This window comes from Sinocyclocheilus grahami, unplaced genomic scaffold (genome assembly GCF_001515645.1).
Source record: "Sinocyclocheilus grahami isolate Dianchi unplaced genomic scaffold, SAMN03320097.WGS_v1.1 scaffold55.1, whole genome shotgun sequence".
Classification (NCBI taxonomy): Eukaryota; Metazoa; Chordata; class Actinopteri; order Cypriniformes; family Cyprinidae; genus Sinocyclocheilus; species Sinocyclocheilus grahami.
In genome coordinates, this window is record NW_015505234.1 from 1225080 (window position 1) to 1247703 (window position 22624).

General features: G+C 39.6%; 1 protein-coding gene across 2 annotated transcripts; it reads left to right on the forward strand.

The window, feature by feature from the left end:
- Positions 1 to 300: 300 nt before the first annotated feature.
- On the forward strand, positions 301 to 19096 carry LOC107583745 (insulin-like growth factor 1 receptor). 2 transcript variants are annotated; one of them, XM_016270042.1, is made up of 15 exons: positions 301 to 479; positions 601 to 836; positions 923 to 1090; positions 1504 to 1708; positions 8010 to 8287; positions 8507 to 8649; positions 8770 to 8935; positions 9095 to 9197; positions 9281 to 9351; positions 10609 to 10838; positions 11855 to 11962; positions 12226 to 12388; positions 12493 to 12622; positions 14376 to 14510; positions 17301 to 19096. In XM_016270042.1, the coding sequence occupies exons 1-15, from the start codon at positions 337 to 339 to the stop codon at positions 17800 to 17802; spliced, it is 2781 nt and encodes a 926-aa protein (XP_016125528.1). In that variant the 5' UTR covers positions 301 to 336; the 3' UTR covers positions 17803 to 19096. The 2 variants fall into 2 exon arrangements, with proteins under 2 accessions (XP_016125528.1, XP_016125529.1); XM_016270043.1 differs by having other exon boundaries at positions 12229 to 12388.
- Positions 19097 to 22624: the final 3528 nt, after the last annotated feature.

The following is a 22624-nucleotide window of genomic DNA, read 5'->3' on the forward strand; positions in this document are numbered from 1 at the left end:
GATAACATTATCTCTCTACAAAGACATCACTCAAGACTCTTAAAATGCATTTTGCTCACAAGGTGTCCCAGTCTGTACCTGCTCTATTATGCGTTTGACAGATTTCTGCATAGAGCGAATTTGCTTTGAAGACCGATGATAATGGCTTAACCAATGTAGTCGTATTTTTTCCGCAGAACATAATTGCTCTGACTCTAGACTGGTGAGGCATTAACAGAAGTGCCTTTTCTAATACCACTCTGATTCCTAGAAGCTCATGAAAGATGGAAAGGCCATGGCACAGTCTTACATTCAAGTTGAAGAACTCTTATGGGTGCTTTTAGTTAAATCTCTCTTATGACCCCTCTTCTAGGTGAGAGTTATATTCTGAAGTTCAAATCCAACCACACACAGAGTACTCGGATAAAGCTCACTTGGGAGCGATATCGACCGCCTGACTACAGAGACCTCATCAGCTTCATCGTGTATTACAAGGAGGCGTAAGTATCAGCCTGCTAGAAGTTACTATTATAGACGCATTATTCACATTGAGTTTATTAGCGGCTTCAGAGTTAAAGCATTATATAAATGTTTTTTTTTTGCGTTGTTGTCTGAATATAGACCATTCCAGAACATCACAGAATTCGATGGACAAGATGGATGTGGCTCTAATAGCTGGAACATGGTGGATGTAGACCTTCCTCAGGAGAAATCGGCAGACCCAGGGGTATTGCTGTCCCCTCTTAAACCCTGGACACAATATGCCATCTTTGTGAAAGCTGTCACCCTGGTTGTAGTGGACAAGCACATTCTGGGGGCTAAGAGTGAGGTGGTCTATATCCGCACTAATGCATCAGGTTGGCTTCACCACTGTCCCTCCAATATCCAGTATCCAGTCTACAATTTGACTTATTACAGCAACTAATATCTTGCAATTCCACAGCGCCGTCAATGCCCCTCGATGCCCGTGCATATGCCAACTCCTCCTCATCCCTGATGGCGAAGTGGTCTCCTCCCATCTTTCCCAACGGAAACAAAACCTTCTACCTGCTCCGTTGGCAGCAGCAGGCAGAAGACCGTGAACTTTACCAGCATAACTACTGCTCTAAAGGTAAGTGTGCACCATTGAAGTGCCCTTTTGCGTAGTCAATCCTCATCACCACCACTAACCGTCAACCTTCTGCCTCCTTTCAGCATTATTTTAGAAATTTAGCCATCAATATATGAAGTGAAATTTGATGTATAGTGAGTGTACATGTATCCCTGTTACCAGATGGCTACTAGCCAAATAAATAAAGAGATTTGAATGATTAATTTCAGTTGAAATTATTATGTTAGAAGAAAGAGTAGTGATACGAGAGATCAAAAACTAGTACAGCTATGTTGAAAATCATGTGCCTGGGAGGATTATTATCAGAGTCAGGTATTCCAGAGAACCGTACAATAACTATATTTACAAAACGTGTGAAGCTTGTGTTATTGTTGCATGATCAACTCAGTCTGTGTCATTGTTTTTGACTACAGAGCTAAAAATTCCCATCCGCATCTCAGCCACGGCTTTGTCGGACATGGAGGGTGAAACAAAGCCCACCAAATCAGATGTTGGTGGGGGTGAGAAGGGCTGCTGCCCCTGCCCAAAAACCAAGGAGGACCTAAAGGCGGAAGCTGAAGACCGATCTTACCGAAAAGTCTTCGAGAACTTCCTGCACAACTCCATCTTCACACCAAGGTATGACACATGCACTGACGGCACTTTCTGAAGCTCGTATCACACTTGATCGTTCGGTTCAGTGGGCTCTTGCATCTCCTGCTATTTGAAAACATTTATATACCCCAGATGCCTAAGCCCGGTTTAAATGTTTGAATTCTTTTATTTTGAATAAAGAATATTTTAGTTTCAGTACAAGTCAAATCAACATCACTTGTGGCAAAATATTACCACACAAATTTTCAAAATTTTTAAATCTTGGTTACAGTGAAGCACTTAAAATTAGGGCCCGATACTGGTCTCCTGTACTCGTACTCGTACTCGTTAAAATGCCCCGATACCAAACGCCGATACCACAAAGCATGTGATAAGCACCATATTCAGACAAAGAAACACCGACAACAGAACAACAGACAGCAGAAAGGCGTTAAGGATGTCTACTACGAAGTATATGTATGCAATGAATATAACGTTAAACATTCAGTATTCTGTTGTGTGATCTTAGATGTTCACTCACTTAGCACACGCATCATTTGGATTAAAACGAAATCGTAAAAATAAAACCATTCATAGGGGCAGGGGCGTTGCACAAGATCCCGGGCCCTGTGCATAGGCAGTCATTTGGTGCATTAGCAAGGGGGGTGGGATCATGAAACCGTCAGTCAATCAACCAAGTTATTCAGCCAATACACAAAATTTACGTTTCATCTGACATTCATCATGAAATTTAATTAAGAAATGAAAATATCCAGGTAAAATAAAATATATTCCATACTTTTCAAGGGCCCTCTCTTCCTTTGGGGCCCTGGTAATCAGTACTGGTTTTACCCCCAGTCTGACGCCCCTGCATAGGGGCATTCACTATAAACATTATTAATTTTCAACCTTAGGCATACACGACTTTCTGGCAAAAGTGAATCTAGCAGCCTTTGTGAAATGCGCTAGGCTGTACTATTCTGCATCAGTACAAATACCTGCATGCGTTGCACGTGTTTTGCTTGCTTGAGTGTTTCGGCATTATATGAGTGGCTTTGGAATAGAAATCGCAGCACGTTTCAGATGAAAAAACGCGGCTTCTATTTCTGAAAATATCACAGTTAGGAGATTTATAACGAGTGGTTCCCTCCATTATTACGGGGAGGGTACTAAGCCGCTTCTCTAATGCTATTAAATTAAAGATGATGTACCACAGAGCAAAAAAATTAACAGTGAAAGTAACGAAAACTTGTAAAATACATTTTAATAGGCATAATTAAGTGTGAAAATAACCGAAGTGAAAACAGTGAAACCAAAAATGATTCAGAAACCAGATATAATTTTTTATATTTTTTTTACTAGTGGGTGCAGGACACTATAGTTCATTTATGTAAGTGAGGATAGCAAAATAAAGTAAAGTGTGATTTTGACTGTAAATTAAGTTAACCAACTAACATTATACATACTCTTTTGGTTTCTGTACCTAATATTTAAAAAATTACAAATGCAATAAAAATATTGGTATCGGTACTCGGTATCGGCAAGTACCAAAAATAAAAGTATCGGTATCGGGCAAGTACTGGAAAAAGTGGTATCGGTGCATCCCTACTTAAAATGGAAGTGAAATGAGGTCAATCTTCAAACATATAGTCAAAGGATGTAAACAGTTTGCATGTTAACATGATTTTAGTGTTAATATTTAGTTTACAAACCAAAAAGTTAAATTTTACAACTTTGTTGCCATGATTACCTAATGCCTAAAACCATAAAAAGCATAAAAATTGAATTACATTTAAATTAATTTCTATAAATAAGTGTTAAATAAATAAAGTTTTTTTTATACAATTCACTTTCATTGACCTTAACCTCGATTGAGTTGAAATAATTTTTCGGTACACATTAGTGATGTCATTTGAACTTCTGTTGAACTCAGAATACTTCTTTAAGGACATTTTTGTTGACTTTTTGTATGACAAATATTTTTGGCACAACTGTGAATTGCCAGTTGATGTCCAATTTGAATTCTAGGTCCTGATGGAAAACTATCACTCTAGTGTACTGGAAAGGTTAGGTGGACCCTCAGTATCCTGGTTACTCCCAGCACTTTCTGCCACAGTTTACAACAGTGGTCTGAAGCCCTTAATTTTTTCAGTCTTCCTGGAGAGCTATTATCAAAGTGGGTCTGAGCTCATAGTCTTGAGGCGGCTTGACTTCATAGAATCAAAACCAGAATTTTGGAGGCCCGGACCGAGGCCTAATTATTTAGACATGGGGCTGACAAGATCAGAACATGAGGTTTTGGAAAGGGGTAGGTGCCAGCAGCGGAGGCTGGAGCGGAATTAGATTGTGAGGGGGGGAAGGTACGAACTCCAGGCCTGTGCAGCCACGTTGTTTGTTGCTGGAGCGACGGTGGCGGTTGCATATTAAGACTTCAGCAGGCTGTAATTTGGCATGCACAAACAGACGCAGACTGGATTAATGAGACTGGAAAGCAGCCGCCGGCTGAGGGCTCGCTCCATGTTAGGCTTTTGTTTGCTGAAATGAGGAGTGACGTCTGCATTGTGTTATCTGTTTACCTTGCTTGTGGCATCGGATGTTTTCTTGTCTCATGCGGGAGAAGAACGGCACACAGGAACCGGTTCAGGTTTACTCAGACACACATGCTTTGAGACTTTCTGAGAGTTTGTTCAGGACATCTGCAGTCAGGCTTTTTTGTGGGTTGTTTATTTGGTTGTGAGTGTGTGTGCATTTTGGGGTGGTTTTGAGTCATGAGTATTGATGCACAAATCGATGTCTCCAAACATCTTCTACCACTTAGCTTCCCCAAACTTCTGCTATTGAAGCCCTATTTTCATCAAGGTAATGGTTTGCGGTTCACTCAGGGACAGCGTGATGCACCCCATCAGCGTCAACCCATCTCTAATCGATGGAAAACAGACTTTCTAAATGTAAATATGCTTTCCTTTAGTATGCTTCCTTTTCTCCATCACTGATGACTTATTTCCATCTTGACCCAACAACCTCAGCCCCCTTGCTGTGTTTCCTTTAGAAGTTGGGGTGACAGATTTGTCACTCTCCGTTCCCACTAAGTAGACCTCATTATCGATGTTCGAGACATAACCGATCGAGTCTGAGAAAAACTGGAGATGCTAAATACTTGATTGAAGCGGATATGTTTTTCCATTCAACGGTCGCCTCCCTTTTCTCTTCCTCTCGCTCGCTTTCTCTCCCTCCTTCCTCAGACGCTTTCTTTGTTTTGCTTTGGAGGTTTGCTGTACATTTCTCCCAGGAAATGTACAGCAAACCTATGTGGAATGTTAATGAATTCCAAAGTAAGATCCCTTTCGAGAGGAGGTGTGGATGCACTGTCTTCTCTTTCAAACACCCACACAGCTTGATCAACTTTTCGGGCCCTGTAATGGGAGTCCGAGTCATTCCTGAGCCCTGCGCTTCAGTGAAGACTTGACTTTCTGCCAAGTGGGATGTGAGGTGTTGCCTTTGCTTCAATGACACGTAAGCCTTCCTGCCTGGGAAAAGGAAGACTGGATGTGCTGCTGTCAGTGTTGCTATGTCAACATCTGCTGTTACGTCTTTCATCTGAGGTTTGCAGGTGTAAAATCTTCCCTCAAGACCCTGTCTCTTTAGTTCTTGTCTTTTTAGTTCTTGATGCGAGCCTGACCTTTTCCTAGTCAGCGGTCAGTGCCAGTAGCATTTAGGTTAAGATCAGTGTTTATGGCTGTAGACAAGAGGCAGATCCTGACTGTAAAGACCCTGAACCTGGGCTAAAGGTTACAAAAAAGATTTTATACAGTACATGTACTGTATATTATGGATGTACTTTACTCACTCATATGGGTTTTCTTTGTGCTTGATGAGTAGAGTTGTATTGTAGAGGTGTTAATGTGATGCTCAAGTAACATATGATTTGATCTTCTACAGTAAACACCCTCAAGGGTGATCTGAATCCCCAGTTAGTAAGTATTTAATAGTGTCCAGTTGCTTCCAAAATCCCCACTCTTAAAGGGGTCATATGATGCTTTTTTAAAGATCATTATTTTGTGTATTTGGTGTAACATATGTTGACATGCTTTAATGTTCAAAAAACACGTTATTTTTCAAATACTGTACATTATTGTAGGTCATCTATGCCCCGCCTCTCTCAAACGCTTTGTTTTCTACAAAGTCCCTCCTTTGACAAGCGCAGTCTGCTCTGATTGACCAGCTGACCCAGTGCATTGTGATTGGCCGAACACCGTAAGCACTCATCGGAAATGTAACACCCCTTACCATAATCGCGAGCTTCATCTTTCAAAATAAATGTAAAGACAGAGCCTGAAAGGGGAACAGAGTCGCGTGACAGACACAGTGATGAAAGAGCACCGTTCAATGGAAGTGACATGGAATGTGGTTAGAGTTGATTTGATTGTTTCTTCCTACAGCGTTCTACATTGGCTTTTATTAAAAGTTTCCACTCTTGCACATACACAAAAGCAAACACACACAAAAATCTTCTCTCATTACTGTCATTTCTCAGTTGATTGATTTGAGTTGGCAGAATAAGGCTTATAGTAATGTTTAAACTTTCATAATCATCAGTGGTTAAAGTTCATAATTGCTTGTAAATGTGCTTCTTGAAGACCGTTAAATAGGACACTCAAACAAGCCTTTCTGCCTGTGTTGTCATGTCAGACTGGAAAAACACCTGCTATTACGTCTATAGAGCAAAACACTTTTCACTTTTTCACATGCAACAGGATCATCTAAAGCAGACTCAAGTTTGGCAGAGTTTAGAGACAGCACACCAATATGACTAGTATTTTTCTGTATTTTATTTGAATAATTTTATATCAGAGAATTGGCACAATAGACTGTACGTATATATACTGTATGGATATGTTTAATACTATCACAGGTTTATAGTAATATATTTTAGTAAAGTAGTATTTTTTAACAATTATTTAATTTCTTTACTGACAACAAAAAGCATCTGGTAATCAGCCAAGAAGCCACAGTTATCATTGTTATGTGTTCAGTACATCAATCTATAACTAGTTACAATTCCCAAACTTTTTTCCTCAAACTGTTTTTGACGAAAGCTGAAAACCTGTATTGCCTGTCTCCACTTATTGTCTGTCAGTCTTTGTGTCTGACACTATCACTTTCCTCTCTTGTATTTGTTTGGCACACTGGAGTTTCCCCCACATTCATCTCAAACCTTCCTGTCTTTCCCATCTGCGGTGGATCGTATTGTTTGGTCTGACTATTGAATTTTTACAGAGATCCTGAGTGAGCAAATCGTTACGTGTCTCTAGGTAAGGCTGTGACCCTACCCTAGTCATATATGTGAAGTGGCACTGGGTCTGTTGGTGTCTGGTAAGCTCTTGTGGTTGCTGCTGACTGCATGTCTTTAGTGGCGACAGGGTTGACCTGTAGCCAGCGACTTAGTTTGCTTATCGCCTAGTTTGCTTATATGCACTGTCTCTACCGTCAGAGGCAGAGTCGGTCATATCATTATTAAGGATGTTCGATATTTGTGCCAAATATGCCTTCCCATTTCATTTTCTCATCTGCATAAATGTTTGTTGTATGTGTAGTGCTTCATTTGCAAGTATATATTTTATAGTAAGCATTGATGGTGCAAATAAATGCTTCATGAATACACACTGGTTTTATACCTGGACAGGAAGAAGAATAAGAATGAGAAGAAAGGGTCAGGGTAGACGAGAGAGAGTTAACATTTCTTGGATTTTTAAAAAAAAAAAAAAATTTCTATGAGCGATCAGTCCCAGCCCAGCTGGATATATAACACTCATAAGAATTTAAAAGAGCTCATCATTTAGGATGATAAATGATTGATAATATCCAGAAGAGAAAAAGGAGCCCTGTAAGTTGTAGAGTAATGAAAGTATCTTCAGTGTTACTAAGAGACCTGTTAGTAGGACATTAGAGAATTAGGCTTTCGCGTTAAAAGGAAGTGGTGTGTGTTGTAGAGTAATTGTGTGCAGTAATTGGCTTGTATGCTCTTAAACCAGTGTAGACTCTGCTGACAGCTCTACATCTTTCTAGGATATCTTACTGTCAAGTAATACTTCATTTCCTTTTCCTCTTTACTTTTCTTTTCTTTTTCTTACTTATTTTACAATTTACTGTCATTTACTAATTCCTTTCCTTTTCCATTCTCCTACTTCCTTTTCCCATTTAATTTCCTTGCTCACTGTCATTTATTACTTCCTTTTCCTTTCCATTTCTCTTTCCTGTAAATTTTTTCCCTCCTCTTTCTTTTGCTTTTCCTATTCCTATTCCTTCCTCTCCTCTTCCTCTTTAATTGTTTTTTTTAATGTCTCAGACCTCCTGACAGGAAGCGGCGAGACCTGTTTGGAGTGGCCAATGGCACACTGCTGCAGAGTGCAAGCAGGAACAACACAGGAACGGAGAGTAACATCACTGACCCAAAGCTGCATGAGAAAGAGTACCCTTTCTCCGAGGACAAAGTCTATACAGAGTTCATGGAGATATCCAACCTGCAGCCCTTCACTGTGTACCGCATCGACATCCACGCCTGTAACTATGAGATCCACCGTTGCAGTGCGGCAGCTTTTGTGTTCTCTAGAACCAAACCAGCAGGTCAGCAAAACCAACAAATCAAACTCATGCGCAAATGACTGCATATCCAGTCCAGCAAAATATAAAAATTCCAGTAATTCTCCACTGCGCCTACAGCATGATTTTTTTATTTGTTATCCTGTTCATGTTAACAGCAATTAAAACGGTAATGCAATTGAAATGTTATTGAATTACTGTAAGAGAGCACTGGTCTTGAGCAGAGTTATGTTTTTTTCCCAGACAAAGCGGATGATATTCCCGGCACTGTAACTCAGGAGAGGGATGAGAGGGGAGAAGGAACAGTGCTGCTGCGGTGGCCTGAACCTCATCACCCTAATGGACTGATCCTCATGTATGAGATCAAATATCGCCTGGGAACTGAGGTTAGTGCGACAACTAACTATTTCTACACCATTAAGAAATAGTTAAAACTGCAGCCAATGCCACAAAACAACTGTGTGTATGTGTGTGTGTGTGTGTGTGTGTGTGTGTGTGTGTTACAGCCTGAGAAGCATGAGTGTGTATCACGGCAGCAGTACAGAGTGCTGCGAGGAGCTCAGCTTAGCAATTTGCCCTCTGGAAATTATTCTGCCCGGGTCAGAGCAACATCTTTGGCTGGGAATGGGTCTTGGACTGAACCAGTGTCCTTCTATGTGCCACCCCCTAAAAGTAAGAACGCACATAAGAAACCTATGGGTTTATTTTTAGGAGGTGTGCTTACTGGCAACTTTTTAAAATAGCTTATTTAATGGAAATGTAGAGAGGTCTGTTTCAGTCTGTTGTCATATTTATTTCTTACTTCTGTACAAATGTCCTTCTTTCTTACAGGAAATTATGATAATGCCTTCTATCTGGCCATCATTATTCCTGTTACAGTGCTACTGTTGCTCACTGCAGTGATCTCCGTTGTCGTCTTTGTCACCAAAAAGAGGTTGATGTCCCATCTAGTAAAAAATAGACTTTTATTTTAATTTCCAAAATTTTTTCAAAATGTTTTTCAATGTTTCCTTTCAGGAATAGTGACAGGTTAGGAAATGGTGTGCTATATGCTTCTGTAAACCCTGAATACTTCAGTCCTTTTGAAAGTGAGTATTATGTCAAATTTGTTCAGAAACCAGATTGTCTTTCAAGGGATAGTTCATCCAAAAATGAAAATTCTGTCATTAATTACTTACCCTCATGTCGTTTCAAACCCGTAAGACCTTCGTTCATCTTCGGAACACAAATTAAGATATTTTTGATGGAATCTGAGAGCTGTCTGACCCTGCATAGACAGCAATACAACTGAAATGTTCCCAAGCCCAGAAACGAAGCAAGGAGATCTGTAAAATAATAATAATGTGACATCAGGGGTTCAACCGTAATTTTACGAAGCTATGAGAATACTTTTTGTGCACAAAAGAAAAAAAAAACAACAACTTTATTCAACAATTCGACTCCTCCGCATCACCCTGTAGCTCCATTTTGGAGAGTATCAGCTGGACGTAAACAGCGTATGCTGTTCTGTGTAAGCTGCGTCACACGGATATGCTGTTTTCATTCAGATCAAATCACAACAACGTAGGAAACAAATCCGGCGTGGCGCAGCTTACACAGAACAGCATACGCTGTTTACGTCCAGCTGATACTCTCCAAAATGGAGCTACAGGGTGATGCGGAGGAGTCGAATTGTTGAATAAAGTTGTTGTTTTTTTTTTCTTTTGTGCACAAAAAGTATTCTCATAGCTTCGTAAAATTACGGTTGAACCCCTGATGTCACATGGATTATTTTACAGATCTCCTTGCTACGTCTCTGGACTTGGGAACATTTTAGTTGAATTGCTGTCTATGCAGGGTCAGACAGATAAACGAAGGTCTTACGGGTTTGAAACGACATGAGGGTGAGTAATTAATGACAGAATTTTCATTTTTGGGTGAACTAACCCTTTAAGTGTTTAACTGATTTTCTTTTTGCAGTTTTCTGGTAAACTTAATATCAGTATTATACTGACTAATGTTTTGTTCTCACAGAACACAAATAGACCTATATACAAAATACCAAAATTTAGTGAGGTTTATGTTTCAAAAAAATTTTTGCATTTTTTTTTTCAATAAAGTAAGAAAAATAAAATGACAAATATAAAAGTTATTTCACAATATTTATTTTATATACATTTTAAAGATGTTTTGATGTTAAAAAAAGAAGCTATATGCTCGTTAAGATAATGATTCATCACTGGATTACACATCCTGGAAATCAATTTTGAATGACTGAAATATGTTTTTTTTTTTCATTTCTACTGTCATGTATGTTACCCCGCACTGCCTGTTCAAATGTGCTGACTCCATTTCTGTTTCCTCAGTGTATGTACCAGATGAATGGGAAGTGGCTCGGGAGAAAATCACTATGTGTCGTGAGCTGGGTCAGGGCTCCTTTGGTATGGTGTATGAGGGCATCGCAAAGGGCGTCGTCAAAGATGAACCTGAGACCAGAGTGGCCATCAAGACTGTAAATGAATCCGCCAGTATGCGTGAACGCATCGAGTTCTTGAACGAAGCTTCAGTTATGAAGGAGTTCAACTGTCACCATGTGGTAAGAAAGAGGGCAGAATGTCATCCAGCATTTGGTTTGCCAACAAATCGTACTTTGAAGTTCTTAAAGTCCCCCCGTAGTGAAAATCAAGTTTTTTTATGTTGTTTATTTGTCTATGTGGTGTTTTTAATATGCTTTTAGACAAACCATGTGCCAATCCATTAATCAACATCATTGCTGAGTATTTTCTCCTTAAAATTTCCCAATGGCACTCCCAGAAATGTGGTTTGAAACAGCCCTAGGTTTGCTACGTCACAAACCAATAACCAATCACGTCAAGGGATCGATTCCTATCACAAGCATGCAAAATATACCAATACCAGCACAAAACCAAAAATAAATTAGACCAAAAAACCCATGAGGCCGTGGTTTCATGTGAATTTAGAACCGCTAACTTGCATTATAACCCGCGGCAACAGTGTAAAAGTAGCCCGGAGTCAGGTGTATGCTCGCGGGCGCGAATTAAGAATCACAAACGGCTGTATTTGAGTCTTCAAGGCATTTTGAGGACACAACATCGTCAAGTAAGTAACGTTAACGAATATTACAGTATTCACTGTAGTTGTCCGCTAGTAAAAACATAGTTTTATCAGTCATTATCCGTGTATGCCATTGTTTTGCGTTTACTACATTTCAGTGAATCAGGAGGCGCTAGGTGTGAGTGAGTGGAGGCGGGGCTAATTTGCATATTCATAGATCAGCGTATAGTAAATGAGGCAAGGGCGTTGAGTTACATTCAAGCTATTTTAAGGCATGAGAAAATTACTTTCACAAGAAAAAACATTTAAATATGTCATTTTGATTATCAAAGATAAGTTTTAAGGGATAAAATATTTGACTACAGGGGGACTTTAAAGATATTTGTCATTTTTATGCAAGTGTATCATTTCTTTGCCTCTTGCAGCGCCAAACAAATGGCAAAACAATGATGCTTTTCACATAGATTGTTCAGACACAGGTTTGTTGCATCACAGTGTAATTTCAGCTCTCATTCTTTTTTTTGGACCCTGTTTTAGGTACGACTTTTGGGTGTGGTTTCACAAGGCCAGCCCACTCTAGTTATAATGGAGCTGATGACACGGGGTGATCTGAAGAGCTACTTGCGTTCTCTCCGTTCCAAAGAGGTACAGAAATATCTCATCTGCTTTGATTATCTTGCTGCTTTTTAGATAAAAATTACACTTCTAGTTAATTACGCTTATTATCTTTATTTTTCTTTCTGCTCAGATCTATGGCCAGCATCTCATGCCCCCTTTTAGTTAATGTTCACATTTCTTTAAAGCTACTCGCTATTTCAGTCAGCTGTTCAAAAAGGGTTTGTAGTAGAGAAAGAGAGAAACAGAAGTGTTAAATGCAGCCTTTGTGCTCTTTTTTTCCCGCCATGTAGCAGGGCTCTAGCAGCCAGTCGTTGCCTCCGCTGAAGAAGATGATTCAGATGGCTGGTGAGATAGCGGATGGGATGGCATACCTCAATGCCAACAAGTTTGTCCATCGGGACCTGGCTGCTAGAAACGGCATGGTTGCTGATGACTTCACAGTTAAAATCGGAGGTAAATCTCAGTGTTTCTTTGCAGCACATCACATAAATCCATAAATTCAATAATCTTTTTGAACACCAGTGGATTGAAGGTGTTTGCGCTCTTCATGTGTTTAGACTTTGGCATGACAAGAGACATCTACGAGACTGATTACTATCGCAAAGGAGGCAAAGGGCTGCTGCCAGTGCGCTGGATGTCACCGGAGTCTTTGAAAGATGGAGTGTTCACAACAAATTCTGATGTCTGGTATGAGCCCCCTGTTCTCTCAGATTTTTCTTCACACAGAGATAAATGCAAGACTATGTTGTTTCACTGCATCATGTATGTGTAAGTGAATTGGTTTGCGCTTGCATATACGGTATCGGTCAAACATTTGGACCCACCATACTGGTCAAAATTTTGGGGTCTGTACAATTTTCTTTTATGGTTTTGAAAGAAGTCTCTTATGCTCAACAAGGCTGCATTTATTTGATCAAATATACAGTAAATTTGTTGAATTTTCAGCAGTCATTAATTCAGTGTCGCATTATATTTCAGAAATAATTATATTGTGGTGATTTGGTTATCATTTCTTCTTTCATATTTATTATTATTATCAAGTTGAAAACAGTTATGCTGTTTAATATTTTTGCGGAATCTGATAAAAAAAAAAATCATACTTAAATTAATAGAAATTTCACCTTTTGTGTATTTTCATTTATAAAACCCTGCATAAAAATACATGTGAAGAAAATATTACAACAAACTTACGTTCCTTATTTAAATAAATAAAATCCCCTAGTAATAATTTAGCTATAAGCTTTTAAATCAAAAAGGTTTCATTTAAGTGTGTCCAGATTTTGACTGCAGAAAAACTGTGATTTTTTTCTTTTTCTTTTGAGCAGCAGGCTGTCCCATCAGAGACTCAGTAGCCCCTGTCCACCACAGGCCCTCAGCTGTCCAGAAAGCATTGAAACTGTCTCTTTATATTTCTTAATACGACAGGAAGCCTCATAGGCCTATAAGAGGTGAAAACCATTTAATGTTTTTTTTTCCACTGATGTCCTGTCAAGGGAGAACATGCATCACTTCCAGACATTCTTCCAGTCCCAGCCAAGCGAAGCGTGCCCAAACACATTGTCTCTTTGTTTCAGACAGACTGTCTCTCCACAGCTTTTGTCCCAGCAGTGGTGGTTCAGTAGAACAGTCACGGTGCCATAGACCGACTCTTCCAATTCTGCTGTTTCCCAATCTTCAGCGTCCCACAGCTCTGTCACTCTGTGCTCTCCTAACCTTCTCCAGATGTTTGGTAATGATGGAGTTGGTGTGCCAGCGCAGACCCGCCTCCCTGTCCCTTCGTCCGTATCTGCTGCTTTTGAAGTCCCTGAGATGAAAAGAGCCACAGCGAGCTCCCATCTCGTACTCCCATAAACCTCGCCGTTAGGTGTCTTTATTTGTTTCCTTCCCCTGAAAAAGTCCAGCTCTAATGCGGTTTTGTCTTTCAACACACAGATGTTGCAGCCAATTAGATGCAAGTCACTGTTGTAATAGTCCTGTTTTAAAGGGTGTTGAGCTTTGTCTCAGATCCTCGGCCAATGTAGAAAATTTGTCCTCAGAGAACTCATGAATAACAACTGGCAACAGTGTACTCTTTGTGTGGTTTTTATTTGGGGTTTGCCGACTTTCTGGTCCGCTGCTGCACTTTCTCACCGGCCGCCGGCTAATATATGGACTCATTTTCATTAATGAGGAACACAGGGCTAACAAAAACACCACACTAAAAGGGAAAAGTTCAGGTCAGCGGCTCACGCGGTGTTTGCAAATTTTGCGCTGTTTTGAAAATGAGCATTTTGTTGTTCCAGGCTAGAAAAAAAAATAACATGGATGCATCCGCAGCCTTGCAGTCACACGCCGCAGGCTAGTGCTGCTTTTTGGCTCTGCAGGACTGCAATTGTCTCATAGCGGCTCTTCATGCATCTCTTGACCTTAAAGTTGTTTTAACCAGTTCCTCTTTCTTCAGGTCGTTCGGCGTGGTTTTATGGGAGATTGCCACTTTAGCTGAGCAGCCATACCAGGGCATGTCCAATGAGCAGGTACTGCGCTTCGTCATGGAGGGAGGACTTCTGGATAAACCGGACAACTGTCCCGACATGCTGTGAGTCCACCAACTGCACTTTGCTCCCAAATTTGGCACTCTGCTTTACAATGTTAACCCTTTGTCCTCTAACCGGCCTTTTTCTATTTAGGGATGCGATATCACGCTAAAATGTTGATAGTATGTCACCAGACGCTGCTGCTAACGTCAGGCCAAGCGAAAGCCTGACTGGTGACATTTGCGTCACAGGTTAAAAGGAGACAGGTGACATCATGTTGTCAGGGAGCCTCCGTCCATAGAAGGGAGAATGTGTGGTTCCCAGGGGGTGACCAGAACGGTGACCCATGCTGCTCTACTTTTTATTAAGAGGTTCTTGTGCTTATATTCTTCAGAGCGTGTCTGTCTGTGTCACTGATCCGGTCTGCCGTTCTCCTTTTCAGGGCTGATGTCAGTAGCGAGGCATGAGGTCTGTCCGTTTCTCCTGACCCCTTTCTCCCTTGGTCACTCTTTCTTGTCGCAACTGTTATGGAAACACAAACCCCCGGTTTCCATGGCAGCTACGACGAGATGTCCTGATTGCACGAGAGAGGAGGATTGAACATGTGCTACACTAAATAGCTAGCGCTATAAGACTTTGTCATCTGTATCTCATCATTACGCCCAGCTGATATCATGAGAATTTAAGTAATACTTGGCTGAAATACAAGGGCAGGGATTCAGAAATAGCTTGTAGATCCCTTCATGCTGAATTCACTATTTGGACATTGTTATCCCAAAACTGTTCAACTATGATATTTTTGTAGCAGTTTTGCTTTTTTTTAAAAATAGTATATCATTAATCCTATCATGGAATCATAGGTTTTTCTTGCTGATTTTGAAAAAAGACATTTTGTTTTTGTAATTTTAGATTTTGTACCATAATTGTCCTTGACAGTCAGTAGCTCTGCCAAAACCTAGTGAGCTGCCTACCTAGACAGCATTTTAAGGCCTCACAGTCATGACATGACTACACTACTGTTTATAAGATTTTTAAAATGTTTTTGAAAAACTTTTATCCGATTTGCATTTTTCTTATCAAAAATGCAGTAAAAACAGTAATATTGTAAAATATTATTACAAATGCATTGACAAGCTCAGTGAAATTTTTTTTTATAAAATGGCAAGCAAGAGATATTCAATAGCAAAAATTATCAACATTTTTAAGGCTCATAGAGGGTTTTTTGTTTTTGTTTTGCTGTTAGCTTAACATGCTAACATCAAACTCTTTTGTAATCAATTTTGAGTTGAATCTCTCATGCTGAGTGCTATTTACGGAGTTGCTAACTTTGTAGAGTGCTCCAAAACAGTAACTTGCGAGGTTTTATTTCAGTTAGGATGCTTATGCATTTCCTTAGAAGGCAGCCATCCATAGAGGCAGTACACAGGAAGGTAGCTCACTGGGTTTCGGAAAAGTGATAGAGGGTGCAAACAGCAGGCAAGATCACATTTTCTAAATGGGTTTGAATTCATTTCAGTGAGTAACGACAGATTTCCTCTGCTATGAATTTGAGATCCAACAAATGCCAAACAGGCAGGTTACTCACGAATGCCAGGCCTGTGTCCAAAAAAACTTGCCTTTATTTTGAGAGAATGTCTCAGAAGTTGGAACCACAGAAAAGTTTAACTTTCCGTCAGTTCCTAATGCCCTGCAGAGAAACTTCCAGCGCGCTGTTTGACCCGATACTGTGGAATGTCTTTGCGAGAAGGCCTCTGTGTTGTGTGGCTAAGGCGCCCTGCTCTGCTCTGAACCTGTGGCTGGAGATCACTTAAAATTTATTTCAGTGGGCCAGTGAGTGCTGACGCTATTTTTAGCTTGTGTTTTGCCAAGATGTGGTGGGGACAGTACTACCACACCAAACTGTTATGATCATGGGTTTATGATTTTTTTTGTTTTGTTTTGTTTAGGCTCTTTTGCTTTTCATGTGTTCTCAGCTGTTCACATAGAACGAGTCTGTGAAGTGTTTAGGATAGCAATTCTGGCGTAGTGGACTTCTCAGTGTGTATGACCACAAAATGTTCTAGAAGTTGTCTGTTCCACAACACTTCTTTGTGCTCTAGCTCTAGTGAACACTGCCACCTGTTGATGGGTGGAGATTTTTAGTGTGAAAACACCCCAGGGTTTGACATTTTATAGACATTGTATTGCTTGTTTGCAATGCAGTACAGTATATGAGTGAGATTTGTACATGAAAATAAGATTTGTACATTTTCTGAAAAGAGAAAAGTGCTTACCTCTGTTACCACTACAACACTGAAGTGTTGCTAGTTCTGATTTATATGGGCATATTTCAGTTATAATTTACGTTTTGCGTACAAATAAGTGAAATTCTCCTCTGTTAGGAGAATATAAGTTTGTAAGTTTCCTTCTTTTTTAATATTTCTATTTTTATTTGTTTTTATATTTTAATACTTTACAATGAACTCACTTTAGTTAGTTCCCTAGGCAACATTTCTAATTTTCAGATTTATTTCAATTACCGTAAACTGTCTTTTTTTGTCAGGCTTATTAAGCTACACTGGACATACTGTATGTTTTTGATTCACTAAAAAGAACTGGCTCTAAAGAGTCATTTGTTCATAAATCAGACAACACAGGTGGCGCTGTGTGTTTTTGATTAACTCAAATGAACTGGCTCATAAGAGTCATTTGTTTGTAAATCAATTGTTTTTTAGTGTGCATTATTTTGCAGTTCAAAGTCATTTTATTGCATTACATTCAATTAAGTATTTTGGATAAGGCAAGCAACTTTTTGTGATGTGATTTTTGATCAAGTATCAAACTGTAATGCAATATCTGTATCTGGTCTACAGGTTTGAATTGATGAGGATGTGCTGGCAGTACAACCCTAAGATGCGACCGTCTTTTCTAGAGATCATCAACAGCATAAAAGAAGAACTGGAGCCGCCCTTCCGGGAGGTTAGCTTTTTCTACAGTGAGGAGAACAAACCACCCGACACTGAGGAACTGGACATGGAGGTGGAGAATATGGAGAACGTTCCACTGGATCCTGCTTCTATGATGGCCCCCTCCTCTCAGGGGAGCACAGGGGCTCAGACACATAGTCCACAGCCACTCTCCCCAGCTCAGGGGCCAGGGACACCGATGGGGTCTGCCCCGACCCCCTCCACCTCACCGCCCTCCTCCTCAGCCTCTCCGGGCCTGGCCTTAGACAAGCACTCAGGACAGGTAGCAGCAACCGGGCCAGTGGTGGTGCTGGGGCCGGCGTTCGACGAGACGCAGCCCTACGCGCACATGAACGGAGGGAGGAAGAACGAGCGAGCGCTGCCACTGCCTCAATCCTCGGCCTGCTGATCATGACTGCTCAGTCTCCCTCTACTCCTCACACAGGGTACCCACATTTCCCTCACCCTTTTGTCTATGTGGTCATGTTTCTTTCGTTCTCGAGGCATCAAAACCCAGGGTTGACCGTGGTGACGATAACCAGTTGGACTGTGTCCTGTCTGGATGGATCATTTTGTTCAAATGATTTTGAATGACGGAGGAAGTTTAGGGTGATTGGTGACTACAAACCTACAAGAACTCTTGCAATATTTAAGATTTCAGAACAAACCACCACACTACCACCACCTGGCTTTCACTTGTGTGAAAAAAACTGTTTTAATGTTTCTAAATGAAGAAAACCTGCCAGTTCATTGTGAAACAAGAGAGACAAACATATTAGCCAGCAAGCCCAGCCCGTGAACACCTTCAGGGTGCATACGAGAAAAAAATTACACATTCCCCTCCTCAGCGCAAGTACTTTTCTTCAACTAAAACGGTCAAACTGTCTTTGTCATCACATTTCTATTTCAAGATGCTGCAGAAACTTTCTTAGCTGCGATCGCTTGTTCTCATGATTGGTCACATTACTGGTTGATCCACCCTTCTACTTAAACCATTACAAGGGTGTTTGTTAGAGAGTGAGGTGGGCTTTTTTGGAACTGCCAAATTTTTTGCCAAAGCAAATGTTCTTTTTTTTATAATAATAAAAAAAAAAGTTATTTATCATTACCTAACCCCCTATTCATAGCTGATTTTTCGAGGTTGCACTTTAAAGTAGCGCAATCAAGGGACTAAACTCTCATACTGTCTTTTATGGGGGATTTCTGGACCTCATCTTTTACAATCAGCTTGAGTTTGTAAATCTTTCCCCTTTCTCCTTTTTATATGGCTCTCATCTCCGACTATTGCATTGCAGTTCCTGCTGAACCCACCATCTGTGAGCTGAGCCTCTGTGAAAGCGATCACTCAAGTCGAAAGAAAAGATTGCGGCACTAATAACGAAGGTGAAGAGATTGGTGCGCTGCAGAGAGGAGATATGAATTATAAGGGATTGGCTCGATCATGAAGCAAACTGAAAACAGGGGCTTAATTTGTATCGACATCTGTTTTGAGAGATGAGCGAGGCATTGTACACAGCAGGTATTTTTTTTAGACTAGTCATTAGTCTCTCTGTACAATTCATATGATTCTAAGAAGGGTCTTACAGTTCTATGTTAGACCACAAGATCATTTACACACAAATCATTGGTTTAAGTCACTTTTGATAACTTTTTTACAGTTCTGATGTTCACCTATTTGTCTGTACAGAAAGAAGCTGCTATTTGTTTTCTTTTGTGGGTGTTGTGTGTATGTATATATATATATATATATATATATATATATATATATATATATATATATATATATATATATATATATGTGTAAAAGAAATCCTTCAGGTTTAATATTTTATGATATCTCCACTACAGTCCATTTTCTTGTGCTTTATACTCTTCTTGCAAAAAAAGAAAAAAAATACAAAAAAAGAGAATAGCAATTTATTTTTATTTTTTTTATTTAGTCCATTGCCTTGTGTTTTTTAACTCATTATTATTATTATTATTATTATTTACAACAAACTCTCTAGCTCTGCATGTGAACTTTAGGCACCCTTGATACAGTCTACCATTGCACCTGCTCATGAGGTGCAGCTCAATCTCAGGTTAATGTTATGGTTTTGTTTTTTCAGACATTCTCATCATAGGTGATTCCACCTCTGCTTTTTAGGTTGCCGGCCTCTACTTACAGTATCCGCGCTCATGCCTCCTGCCAGGCGTCATCATAGAAGGTTTCATTTACATTTCTTTACCCTCCTAGACTATTTTTGTAACCCATCCATGTAATTGAATTGTAACTAACAGGGCTTAATTTGTCTCGCATACCCCAACCAGCCTGTAATGCCTCCAAACAAAATACATTCATAATCTCTACTTTGGCATCACGCGCAACCCATGTCGACTTCCATGTCAATCCATGGAATGAGCACTAACGTTCCCGATGAAATACGCCATCTGTAACCAAATAAGAATGGGTTCAACTTCAGAAAAGTGATCGGTTTCCTCAAAGAATGCTAAATAAAACAGCAGGGTTCCCTGGCTAGTTGGCTTTAAAAAGTTTTATTTTGAAGGATTTCTCCATGTGCATTTGGGAATGTTACCCAGAACGTATTTATCCTGTCATAGAAGGTTATTTTCCCCCTTTAAAGGGGTATTTATTTATCTTTCTTTTTGGTGATACCAGTTGAAATCACTGTACAGATGCCCTTATGATTTAGTATAAAATCTGAATTCTAGATGCATTTTCCATGATGTCATGACTGGGGGACTTTCTTTTTTCATTTCCTTCAGCATCTATCTACCTCATTCTCTTTTATTTTAAATGTGTAAGTGATGAATTGATAAAGTACATCTCGCTTTTTTTCCTGTAGAGGACACATTATCATCCTCTGTCTGTCTTGTCTCTGATTAAAAAAATAATAATAATCTTTAAGCACCACAGAGCACAAGCTTCCAGGAATGGAGAGAGGAAGTCATGGTGTGAGCTAACATGCCTATGGGATTCCTAATGGTGTGTCTCTTGCATCCCTTATCACATGCCCAGCAACACAAAAATACCACTGATTTCAATCATGCTGCAATACTTTTTAAATGATCATATTAAAATACCTAATTCACCAGATGGTTCCATCACGATGGACCATAGAGATAAACATAGTTGCTATCAGTGTTTTCTTTTGTATTTAATATTCTTCTTCAGTGATCTCCTCTTATCCACCATCTAATCGATTAAACCGTTCATAAAGGTTTAGGAAAGTATATCTTAAGTAAAGGGGGCATATGCTAGCAAATAAATTATCCTCACATTGAGTTACTTGCTATGCGAGTTAAGCTTCAATGGTAATCTTTTGAAAAAACAATGGCTTTAATTTTTAAAACAGTTGCAGAAAGAAAAGTGTCACGTGAAGTATAATTCATGCAATTAACATTACATCATTAATATAAAGTACAGCTGAGGCATAGAGGATTGGATGTAGAACAAGAAAAACTGTTCATGGTATTGTTTCCATTCAATTTCATTAGCTTAAATGATCTTGTTCAGTAAGAATTCATCTGCAGCACCGACAGATCATGGCACTGGACATCCTGTTTCCCAGCATGCCCTTCTCAGACACACTGTGCTTTTGCACAACAATGTCGTTCTCCTACTTTTGTCAATGACCTATAATTGAAGGTGACTTTAATGCACACTGATAACTACACCTGGTTCATAAATACCACTGTTTCTATTACAATGGAATCATCCTTCTCTTTTTCTGCAGTCTGTTCTAATACCTTTTGGCATAACGATTGAATGCATAATGTGGATTTCATAACACTTTCTTACAACAAACCAGTGGATTTTTTCCCTTCTCATAAACCTACCTGGAAAAACATTCCAGCTGATTTGTTTGGTCAGATGCATACAGACCATGTATAAAGGGCCAATTGTTGTCAGCGTATTCATCGACATCATTCTCCAGAGAGAGAAAGGGCTGTCGTTTTGCCTCTCTTTTCTACTGCTGCTGACAACATGCTGCTTTACGGAGACTACAAATAGTCTGGCCAATAGCATTGGGTAGGTGGTGGATCTAACCAACATGCTTGCTTTCTTTCTCCAAACAACCGCTGAAAAGCGATGGGTCAGATGATTAAAATGCAAAGTGGATTCAGAGAAAGTCACGGTCTTACAGCCCCTAGTCGTTCTGTTTCATGGCACTTAAAATGTTCTTTGACTTTAATATTTTGGATCTTTTAAACTCCAGGGGTTGGAAATGAGGGCACTAGTAGGAAGAGACCTGGGCGGGATGCTGAAAGGCACATTGTTAGAAAAGAATATTATTCTGTGTGGTACAAGATGATCAAAATAACCATTCTATAAAAGCCCTTGTGCTTGTATTGTTGCGTATGTATATGGGTGGGAGTGTATCACATGTAGATGTAGTGATTAAGACTTTGATGTGTTTATAATGGGAAAATAATAGATATCACTATTTATTTCTGTTTCTTTTTTTCTTCCTGTAAGGAATATGGACAAAGGCATTGGCCTGTTGCAAAGTGAATGTCAGTTTTCATTGAATGCTGCCAAGGTTACTTAGTTACCAGTAGGTTACAGATCTACAGAAACACACATATACACAGACACAAATAGGACAGCGATGTCCGGTAGATTACGGGTAGTCATGACACACAGAGAGAACATGACTAGAATTTAAAATAAAAAGAGAAGAGTTTACAGTAGAAATAGCTTATGTTGCAGTGCAAGTTCTCTGCAAACCTGAAGGTAGATTGACTGAAAAAAAAAATTCCCTCAACTATCATAAGAACTATTATTATTTTATTATATTTCTTGATAATGCAAAACCTCAGGTTTAGAAAAGATGCATGTATGCATTTTAATTGCAATAATGAGCTTGAGGTTTCACAGACATCATTTCCCAGGCACTGTTGTTTTTGCTTGGCATTCCGACAAATTTCAAAAGGGGCCTTGATCTACTGTACTGAAAAGAGTTTAATAACACTTTTTATTTTCCTTTCACAAAAAAAAAAGGAGGAAAAATAATCTCTGTCATTGCATTGATTGGTAGAAACTGATGGTGAAACAGCTTGGCTGGTACTCTCATCTTCTTGTAAGTTATGTATCTAAGGCCTCCTGTTTTTCAGTTTTCTCTTCACCTCCAGTTGAGACGTAGACTTTTTACATGCCATTGGCTTAATGTATATCTGAAGAATTTTCATGTATTTTCTTTTTTTCTTAAATTTTGAATAAAAAAAAT

Coding starts and splice junctions, on each gene's coding strand:
- LOC107583745 (XM_016270042.1), top strand. CDS start 337: ATGACCCCTCTTCTAGGTGAGAGTTATATTCTGAAGTTCAAATCCAAC. Junction 8,288..8,506: donor CTCTAGAACCAAACCAGCAG/GTCAGCAAAACC, acceptor TTTTTTTCCCAG/ACAAAGCGGATGATATTCCC. Junction 9,198..9,280: donor GTCTTTGTCACCAAAAAGAG/GTTGATGTCCCA, acceptor GTTTCCTTTCAG/GAATAGTGACAGGTTAGGAA.